This window comes from Vespa crabro, chromosome 3 (assembly GCF_910589235.1).
Source record: "Vespa crabro chromosome 3, iyVesCrab1.2, whole genome shotgun sequence".
Taxonomy (NCBI): Eukaryota; Metazoa; Arthropoda; class Insecta; order Hymenoptera; family Vespidae; genus Vespa; species Vespa crabro.
This window is the reverse complement of record NC_060957.1, coordinates 238,998-250,316: the sequence shown is the minus strand read 5'-3', so window position 1 is coordinate 250,316 and position 11,319 is coordinate 238,998. Positions and strand designations below refer to the sequence as shown.

Here is an 11,319-nt window from a genome sequence, read left to right as displayed (position 1 = left end):
GCGCCCCAATGCTTCTCTATCTCTCTTTCTCTTACTTTACATAGGACACATGCGCTGTTCGATAACAAGCAACCGCTTGCTTCTCATCTACACTTCTTCTTCTTCGTCTTCTTTTTCTTCATCTTCTTCTTCTTCTTCATTTTATGTTTCGATACTTCTTTCTCACCTTTCCCGTCATCTTTTCATCTTTCCTGAAATATAATTAATATCGATTAAATCGTTATCTTCGAGTGTTTACGATCGCGTATCTCTTCCATAAAGACGCTGTTTCCTTGAATGAAATTTTTCTTTTCTTGTTTATAATTTTCTTTTCTTTTCTCGGAAAGAAAAAATCGGAATTGAAAAAATAGATCGTTGCTTTTCGAACGAGACATTCGAAAGAAGATTTCTAATGTTGCATAAAAGTCACGATTTTGAGGGTAGAAAATTGCTGACAATTAATTCCATTGGCGACACTATTTACCAGAAAATCGAAGGCAACGACTTCTGTAACGCGCTTCGTGAAATTCAATAGATTTCTACTAGCGACAAGGGAAACAGGTCACTCGTTGCTCCGACGTCTGAAAGGAAACTCTCTTACGAAGTTCGATGATTTGTCCCAAAGCTATGTTTTATATATTGCTCGAAATAACAGTGGCAGATCCATCGTTTTGATCGTGAAAAATTTTTCGCGCTGGAAAACAACGGAAAAACACATCACAAAAATCTATTAAACAAATTTACTATATTTTTAATACAAATATATTATACGAGAGAATATAATTGTAAGCTTTTTCAAGTCATTAAAAAAATTATATTTTCTAGTTTTACAAGCTCTTATACAATGCAATTTTTGTAAATATTTTAAAATAATGTTTATCCGTACATTTTGCATCGATTTTACCATCAGTCGATCAATCATTGCGGCTAATAAACAATCGTCCAATTTGTTCGTTCCTTTTACAAGAGATGTCAGCACTAATTGATTATTAGTCGCGAATGATACCGACGGTCGGTCATAAAGCGACCCTTTTATAAACGTAGATAATCTCAGTCGATAAAATATTTCCTTGTCGATAAAATCTTTCTTTTTACTTTCCATTTTTACTTTTTTAATAATAATTTTTAATAATAATTTTCATTGATATTATTTGGTTATAAAATTTAATTATTTACCCTTGATATCATAATGTCTAACTATTTTGTTACGAATACAAAAGATTGTTACATTTTCAAACGATTCGTCGCAAGGAAAATGTCAATAGCAATAGAAAAATAATTCGTTAAATAAAATAATACAAATCGGATTTGACAAATCGGTGAATTAATGTCACAATTAAGTGTATCATAATGTTGACGATTGATTTGTAATACGTTTCAACGAGCGTCGTTTAGATCGAAACGAGATAAATGATTAAGATAGATCTTAAAGTGATCTGTAAAAAAAGATAGACCATTAAAGAAACGAAAATTTGTAATCATAAATGAATCTTTATTTTATTGTTTTGTATCAAAATTATTAGACAATAATAATCGTGATATATGACATAACGCTATTAATCGATATTATTATATTATTCCACATGGCATATAGTTAAATAACGATATACCTTAATGATATGACGATTTTATTAGATCTGCAGCTGAAACGCTCGAGTTTTTGGAAAAAAAACAAAGATAAAGTAGTGATTATTTCTCGATGCCGCAAAAAGTGATGTATTTGCAAGCAGTATTTGTTTGAAGTGCGACTACAACTGTACGTTTCATCGTTATGTTTAAGAGAGACTCGTTAAGAAGAAAATACTCACTTTTGAAAATGATAGTTTGATCGACTATTATCAACCTCTTGTTCGGATATAGATCTTTATATATATTTTATATATATATATATATATATATATATATATATATATATATATTCTTTTATAAATGTATCGTTTTATATGTATTTATATATGCGGGGTTTTGCAAAAAAGATGAATTAATTCGTTGCGAGGAAAGTTGGTTTCTTTCTAGATAAAGGAATGAAGTAAGTAAGCCGTATGTACGGACTTGAAGTAATAGCATTGGATTACCGTGCGTGACCAAGGGAACACCTCGTTTGCACGCATCGGGTTTCAACCGGTAATGAAATTATTTACCTTTCCCCAGAGGAATTGACATTTTGACTTCTCCGATAGTCAGTACATCGTACAATGTCCATCGAGAAAGAATCTTCCTCGACGTAAGTGCAATCACGATTTTTTTCTTCTAACATTCGTTCGATCTAAATTTAATTTCGAGTTCATCGAGATCAAGTTCGATATCATGTTCTCTATAGGTTTTTATAAATTTATCGCGAACGTATGATATATACATATACATATATATCATACGTAATTGGAGCGAATAAATCAAGTATCGAGTCTGTCTGCAGTAAATTTCGCTCCAGACAATTTTTTTTTCTCGACTTTGTAATAACTACGTTCGTAACTTTCACAGTAGGCATGAAACATTCGTAAACATTTCTGTTACTCATATCGTATATATAATTATTCTCGAATTTAATGATAAACCGATCTTGAAATATCAAGAAGTTAGCTCGATTAAATTTTTCATAATAAGATTTGCGAAATAGAATATATATGTATATATATTATTTTTGTTTCTCGTATGCATTTTCTTGATCGTATACCTATATGAGAATGAATGATCGTTAAAGCAACTGTTTGTAAAACTATCGAGGAAATTTGTAAAATTTTCAATCAATGTAACGTTATTTTAACGAAAAGAAAGCGAAGATCATAGTGATCATAGGTTGTCAATTTTATCGACATTTTACTCTTTAAGCTAAAAAAGAGATTAAATACATTTCTTTCAGGAGAGAACAGGAAAGTTTGAGAGGCATAGATCGTGTAAGTCTGACATTTCGACCCTTGGATATGACAGATTCGGAAACGAAAAGAGATGGTTTTTTGAGCGTAACCAGAGAGCAAACTTATGAGACATCTTCTGACGTTACGTTCAAGGAAAAAACGAGGAGATCAAAACGAAACGAGGAAGCTTCAAGACTTGGTGAACTTAGGTCTATTAGTTTGGATGAGGTTGCTTGGCACGATACGCCGAACAATTGTTGGATTATAATATACGATTACGTTTACGATTGTACCGAGCTATTGAAGACTCATCCGGGTGGACAAGATGTTCTTCTTGAATACGCTGGAAGGGATGCCACGCTTAGTTTTATTGGCGCCGGACACTCGAAAATCGCACAAGATATTCTCAAACGATATCTCATCGGTGAGCTTCCATTTAAGCAGAGAATCTTTCGTATACCAAATGGCGTTAAAGTAAATGGATTCTAAATTATTATTCATTTCATCAATTTTGTTCGTTATAACGATTCTATTTCTTTTTCGTTTTTTTTTTTTTTTTTTTTTTTTTTTTATACATGAACGTACGTTCCTACAAACGCATATTCTTATTTATTTCTCAACATTATTTAAATCTTTTTTTTCTTTTCTTTGAGATTGCTAAAGTTCGCGTACTGAAAGAAAGAAAGGATCGAAAGAGATTGCTCGAATAATATGTTCGATGCAAATTAACTAGATTATAATGAAACTTATGATCGCGACATTTTATATTTTATTACATCGTCTCGATAATCAGTGAGTTGAATAACCATTGTATTTTTTTAAAAGTCCATGAACTTTGGATTGGTGACAAATTATTGATTTTCTTTTTTTTTTTTTGTTTTTGTTGAAGTTGTCTGAATAAAAGTTTTTGTAGCGTTCAGCTAACATTGATTCTATTTTACTTTATTGGAGTTGAATTTTTTTTTCTATATGGTATACATTGCTACAAAGTTCAAGACTTATCGCAAGTTTTTATGTTAGATAAATTACGAAATGAAAATTCATTCATTTTTGCGACCTCAGTAATCATTCTCGGCGATCATTCTTATTTTATGTAAGTACGTACATTTATGTACTTATTATACGTACTTATTTATTTTTTTACAAACACTGTAACCTCAAATAATCTTATACTTGCCATGTTAACCGTATCAGTTTTATATTGTAAATTGTAATTAGAATATATGTAACAAGTGACGCAAGACAATCACTGTCGTTTCAAAAAGATGAAATAAAAAATATACACCTTATCCTAATTTTTATCTCTGCACATCTGTTCCTCAGAGCAACATAGTAAGCAATACATCTATATGTACGCATAAAGTGATTATATCGCAAATATAACTTTGTTGTAAGAGATGGTTAGTCATGTTTCTTATTTATCCTATATTTTTGCGTGATAGGATAAAAAGATGAAGATTCGATGTATTAAAATAAAAATACAAGACAGTCGATCTTCACATCGGTATATTATATTTCTTGGTCCTCTAAACATTCATAATATACAGAACATACAGTATGGATCGTACGAGCAATATAGTTCGATTTCTTGTTAGCACATTATGTTTTGTTCTTTCTTCTTTTTTTTTTTTTTTTTTTCTTATATCGGCAGATAACTAGTTTAGCTTTCGTTTTGTTTATTTTTTATTTCTCGCTTTTTTTTTTTTTTTTTTTAAGAGGGTGGGTTTCTTTTTTATTTTAACATTTAAATGTGAAATCGTAGACATTTAATTTTCTATTAATGCACAACAACTGATTTTAATGTAAAAACATAGTTTCCTCATCCATTCGAAAAATTTTACGAGAAACGAAAGATATTATTTATTATACAAAAATATAAATATTCTGTATACATTTCTCTTCTCATGCACTGATAAAGATTGAAACAAGTTTTATCAAACTTTCGTTCTTTTCTTTCCTTTTTATTTTTTTTTTGGTTTAACTGTTTTTTCTTTTTTTTTTTTTTAATAAAGTTATGCCTCACTGACATTTAATATACAATCGACAAAAAATGATTTCGTTTAAAGTTTCAAAATGCGAATTATAGACTTAATAGAGATAATAAAATAACTTAAATACAAATCGGATTTATTTTGACGTTTAATTCATCGCTATGCATACAAGAATATCTAAAGTCCATATCTCTATACGTCTTTCGCTTTCTTCGAAAATACTTTATACTATCTTTCTACTTTTATCGATATCGATAGACTACGTGATAATTGTTTCGTAAATACTTAATTTCCGTTCGAACATGTCGTATTATTTTATATCAATTGAAATACAATTAAAATCTTCCTTTTTTTTTTATCTTTTATCTTCTTTAAGATATATAATTTGTACGAAGAAAAATTTTTATCAAGAAAAAGAAAATAAATACACATCTATGTAGATACTTTCGTCTCTATTTTTCTATTAAATTAATTTTTTCTTTATTTTATTAAAGCTCGATCGAGAGACGATATGCGTTTATCGTTAAGAATATTTATAATAAATTGACAATCGTCAAGCTTCAAACAAATACTTTCATTTCAAACATCATTCTCCCTCTCTCCCTCCCTCTCTCTCGCTCTCTCTCTCTCTCTCTCTCTCTCTCTCTCTCTATCTTCAATATTTAAATGTACACACAAAATGATCTCAGCTCAGAGATAGTAATTTTTCATATTGACTCATTTAACTACTGCAAATTCCTTAATAAGTCGTATATAAATATGATCTACGGGTAATGCGATTTTGATGTTCATTAATTCTATTATATCGAAAATTATTAAATTCCAGTCGTTTAGCGTGGATATTTTTCTCCGACATTGAAACTTAGAAATAATTGAATTTGTTATTTTTACGTAGGTATTATTGCCGGGGGTATTATAAACATTAAATACATCTTCATTAAAAAATAAATTAAATGTAAAATACAAGTATAGTGACCGCTTAATAATTACACAAATGAATGATCAGTCATTGTTATAAATTTTATAAATATACAGAATTAAAGTTGACTGCAGAAACGGATTAACTTTTTAAGTTAAGCAAGATAAGGGAAACAATGTTTAAGTAAAATAGCTCATTCTTTTTTATGTAACATTTTTCGAATGGTAACTTGATATTGACGTTACTAGTTTAAATGATAACGTGAAATTATATTTATCAATAACATTAGAAAGCTGTATTAAGAAATGATCGTACTGGAACAGAAGAATAACATAATCACAAATATTAGTAAAATTAATTTAAAACATTTTACATGTTTACCTGTTTAATATATACAAAATACATTATCCGTGATTACTTTGAAGTAGTATTATTTTGCGAGAAATTAATTTATTCGTCATAAAATGGACACATGAAACATATTTACACATATAACTATATTTATACCTTCTATTTTCCAGTGTATGTGGACGTCGTGAACAATGCGATTATAATAATCACGTTCACAGCAATCGACAGAATGATACGTTTACACGATTTTCATCATTCAAGATTAAAGATTGTTATTAATTATTATTTGTTATTTTCCTTTTTTTTTATCATAAAGCATGCGACTTCTTTCTACTACATTTATTATAATTACTTCTTTCAATGTACTTTTGAACAAGTATTATGAGCTCGAATAATACAGTTATACGTTGATATATAGTATTTTTTTCGATAATCGAAACATCAACTTTCATAGTTAAAAGTCCTGAAATTTAGAGAAGGGATTTAAAAACTTTTAGAACTTTTGCGCTCTTGGCAGTTCTGGGTTTTTCTTCATAAATAAATATATATATATATATATATATATATATATATATATATATACTCATGCACTGAATATTGAAATTCTCTTGGATTTATTATTATTATTATGTATTATTATTATCATCGTCATCACAAATGTCTCACATCTTTTATGACGTCATGGGTTGCGATCAAGTCAGGTATTATTTTACAACTGCTTTTGCTAATTTTTTTAACTATGAAAATGAGCAACACGATAAAATGAAACCAATGTATTTCTGTGTTTATAATAAAGTGTTTATAATAAAGTATTGAAGAGAATCGTGAGGAAGGCGGTGTCCACTAGCGATGCAACTAAAAAGAAAAATGTTCGTTTCTGTTAGCAAAGATAACCGCGCTCGAGGGCATTCGGCTAGCCACGGGAATTTCCCTGATAAGAACGAAGTATTTTTCAATAGTGAGAAAAAAATAATATGTCAAAACAATGCAGTAATTTTTAATGTAATTATTAATATTTAATATTATTATAATATTTTTTATATTAATAGTAAGTATAAACTATAGAAGCTTTGACAATGACATTTGACATTTTGAAGAAACATAGTACGCTATAATATCTAGTTTCTCGTTGCTTTTCTCTTGACTATAAACAAGCACAATATCGCTCTACTAATCTCGCAATTCTCCTCATCACTTTACTATAATCCCGTACTATTGCTGTTGTTTCCAACAGCAATAATGACTTTTTGAATGTTTGCTTTTGTTCAACCCTAAGATCGTCCTTGTGTATTTTGTCATTTTTTTTCTTAGATGTTATTTTTGTGTGCCATTTGCGTCATTTGCAGAGTTTATCAGGCAGATACTCTCTTCCTTTTTTTTTTATTAATTAATGTGATGCCCGCTATATTATTTATTATTATACTGTTATAGCTTTGTGAATTGTCTTGTATCAGTATGGTTTGTATTCTTCGTCTTCAAGTATATGTTCAGATTTGCATTTTTAATACGATAGTTTGTGTGCGTTTTTATAAGTTGATATTTTAGTGCTAGTTCTTGATTATTATTATTAGTATTATTATTACTATTATTACTATTATTGTTATTATTATTATTATTATTATTATTATTATTATTATTATTATTATTAGTGCTACTACTATTATTTTTCTTATTCTTATTATAATTGTAATTAAAATTGTAATATTCGTGTATTTATATTCAGTAACAAGTTCGCCTCTTTTAAAAATAATTCACGCACATCGTCTCATGAAACAGAGCGGTTATACTTAGTGTGCGTTTAGACATGACACGACCAATCGTAATAATCGAATCGCAAAATGGTATTATCTATAGATATACTTTTCGATAATATATTTGAAGCACTGTTATAGATTTCTAATGATTTATACGTATTTATTAATTTTTGTGAATATATTTTTAAGGTATCATCATCGATATCGTAAAAGCAAAAGAAAGAAGGCCAGATTTAATGAACGTCACGCGTCTGACAAATCGAATAATCAGACCTGAAAAATAATTTTACTTAGTTTTACGTACATACGATATGATAATAAGTATAATAATATCTAATTATTATACTTATTAAAATAAATGGTCTTTTAGAACGTTGAAGAATTATCGGCATTGCACGGATCTAGATATATTCAGGGATAAACAAAAATTTTATATCTGTCGTGAAATTGTAGGATGATGAATAATTTAGATTTTTCATTTTAACTCTGATCGATTATGTTCTAATTGATTAGTCATATAGATATCAGATTCTACGAAAGTAAGATAATAATTATTTTTATTATTTTTTATTTTTTATTTTTACGATCATTATATGACAAATCGTAAGAATATATAGTACGTGATCATTATAATAATTTACATTTCTTTAATCATTTTTAAACTTCCAAGATATCAACATTCTTTTTTTTTCGTACCTTTAACGGTACCTAATCGATTAAATAATTCAATATACACAGCAACAATCTTTTATCTTTCATATTTCCTTCCTCGAATTGTTTTCATGAATTCTATAATTGTGAAATGCACTATTTCTACGTATAACACAACATCCACATTGATTTTTACATTGCTACTTTCTGTTTTTTATTTGCCAATTCGATAAAGCTACACATTAATATTATTCATTTCATAAAACGTTTATTATTTCTTATACTCTTATGATATACGTTGCACACACATATACGTATTCTTATCGAGTATTTTTTTTTTATAATCCGATTAGAGACTATTCTCATTAATGATGAAAAGATTACAGATTTTTATTCCGGAATCGATTCGAAAGCTTTCCCGGCTTATTAAATAGATATTAGCAAAAACTCAGCTATCTCGTATCGATTTTTTCGTTGGGCGAAATCAGAATTGGCATATATATATATATGCATAATATAATATAATTAACGTAATATATAAATAAATATATATATATATATATATATATATATATATATGTGTGTGTGTATAATAAGAAGGAAGGTAGACGAACTGAAAAAGGAATTTTTTCTATCTCTCTCATTCTTTTCTCTCCTCTTTTTTCCCGTAAATATTACCGACTTTCCACGATCATGAACAAACGAATTAAAAGGGAAAGTGAAAAAGTAATAAGGTTATTAGCCAGTAAAACGTCGTCGCCTACCATTTTTAATCTTAAGGTTTCTATTTTATAATGAACACAGAATATTATCATTTCAGAGATTAGTACTAATTTTCTTTTCTTTCTTTTTTTAATTTGAAGTATTACAAATGAATACGAACGCGTTTATTCAATATCGGTTCGAAAAATGAACCAAGATAAATATTGATAATTGTTGTTGCGACGTTTTGATTTCGATCTGCGAAAGTTTTATACAAAGAAAAAAAAAAAAAAACCAAAAAAGAACATATAAGAGAGAAGCAGTATAAACGAATAAATTCTGGAAAGGAAATAAATAATGTTGTACGATAAAAATCCTTCAGCGTACGATAAAGAATGTATGATAAAAAATTTTTACGATAAAATGTACGCACGTAACTAGGTAACAACATCGATTTTTTTAAGTTATTATTTTTATCATTTCTATTATTTGAAGTACACTAAAGTAGTCACAGAAGTTTAAAGTACATAAAATATAATGTTTATCGATTTGAACAAATTAGGCCACGTTCTTAGAACGAATATTGAGAGCTTCATAGACCGTTTTTCGTGCTTTACTATCTATTATATCGCATTTATAAAAACGCTCGTTTTTATTGGTGATTTATATTAGAATTGAAACCTGATGTTACGAATGTAATAGACGAAGCTAATAAAAAATAATGTACACTTATTTAAAAACTAATCTACACATATAAATATGAGCATGCATATACACAATAAATACTTGTTTATAACTCGTATTGAAATACTTGATAATATACAATATGTATAGACATTTTTGTCTGGGATCTTCTATATGTTGTACGAATATAGTTTTTATATGTCAATCATTGTTACCTAGTTAGAAAATCGAAGAACGAAATACATTATATCCTCGAATAATTCAGAGAAATAAGTGACTTTCTGTTTAAGGTTATTGAACGTTATTCCGAATGAAAATACTCTTTTGTTTTTTCTTTCTTCACTATAGGCGATTTTAGAAAGTAATTGATCGATCGATAGATCAATGATAGATATTCGTTAATATAACTCAATGATATATGCGATAAGAACAATTATGAATTTTTTTTATACTTATGTCTTTGAATCTTCGTCATCTCGAAGAGTAAAAATTACGTTCGAGACTTTTGGTCTTGTAACAGGTTTCCTTTTGAAAGTCTTCTCTTACATTAGGCTACAAAAAGCTACTCCATGCTCGAACATAGATGTTAGTGCCGTTGTTTCCATGCAAAAAGCACCATCTTCGTACATCGTTGCGATTCTTTGCTGTTGCGCTCGACTCTCGCTCTGCGACCTGAAATTATTTATTGATTTTTATTAGGCGAATACAACATCAATTGACCTACTGAAATATATATTTTTATTCGCCGTATCGATACTATGAAGTATTATATGTCTATATAGATGTGATTCTTTTAAATTTAATATATACGTATGCATGCAAACACACAGCCAGGCTATATATGTTTATTCGTTCATAGATATTTCACATATCAAACAACAATTGAGATTTCAACGTAGGCGAAACAAGAGGGAAAAAATTCATCCAAGTTATTTTATTTATATATCAGGATTGCTTTGGAAATGAAAACGCAGAAGTATTTTTGCGGTTGTTCATGATAAAATTAACTAGACTGCGTAATTGCATCGTACGTTGAATAGCAAACCAATATATCCGTTCTTTTTCAATATACTTTCATCTATATTTCAAGATATAGATATTCATGTTTATAACCTAATGTATAGAATTATATCTGTATATGTTGGTATATATAATAAATATAGAGAATACTTTTTCTGTGAAAGAAGAAATATACAAATGTATATTTCCTCGGTATATTTCGTTATAAAGTTTTCAAGAAAAGATCTTTTCACTAGTAATATTTTCTTTTTTTTTTTTTTTTAATATCCTTAACACTTTTCAACGCGCGAGATTCGTAAGGATTAATTAATAAATCGTTCGTTCATACGCGAAGCTACTGAGGAACTCCGTTGAATGAATTTAATTGCTATAAGGTGTACAATAGATTTTGAATTGGAATTTCGAAACGTCGT

General features: G+C 28.5%; 2 protein-coding genes across 6 annotated transcripts in view; one reads left to right on the top strand and one right to left on the bottom strand.

Moving 5' to 3' along the window:
• The first annotated feature begins 1,607 nt into the window (after nt 1-1,607).
• On the top strand, nt 1,608-10,520 carry LOC124422697 (cytochrome B5-like protein). Of its 2 annotated transcripts, XM_046959518.1 has the most exons (3): nt 1,608-2,008; nt 2,131-2,203; nt 2,840-10,520. In XM_046959518.1, exons 2-3 carry the CDS (start codon nt 2,175-2,177, stop codon nt 3,321-3,323), a joined length of 513 nt encoding a protein of 170 aa, XP_046815474.1. In that variant the 5' UTR covers nt 1,608-2,008; nt 2,131-2,174; the 3' UTR covers nt 3,324-10,520. The 2 variants fall into 2 exon arrangements, with proteins under 2 accessions (XP_046815474.1, XP_046815472.1); XM_046959516.1 differs by having other exon boundaries at nt 1,614-2,203.
• The window catches only part of LOC124422696, a 62,317-nt gene continuing 55,320 nt past the window's right edge, over nt 4,323-11,319 (bottom strand). For all 4 annotated transcript variants that reach the window (XM_046959512.1, XM_046959515.1, XM_046959514.1 and 1 more), the window contains one exon: nt 4,323-10,558. In XM_046959512.1, the coding sequence (XP_046815468.1) occupies nt 10,429-10,558 (130 nt within the window). In that variant the 3' untranslated portion in view covers nt 4,323-10,428. The remainder of the gene's footprint in view (nt 10,559-11,319) is intronic.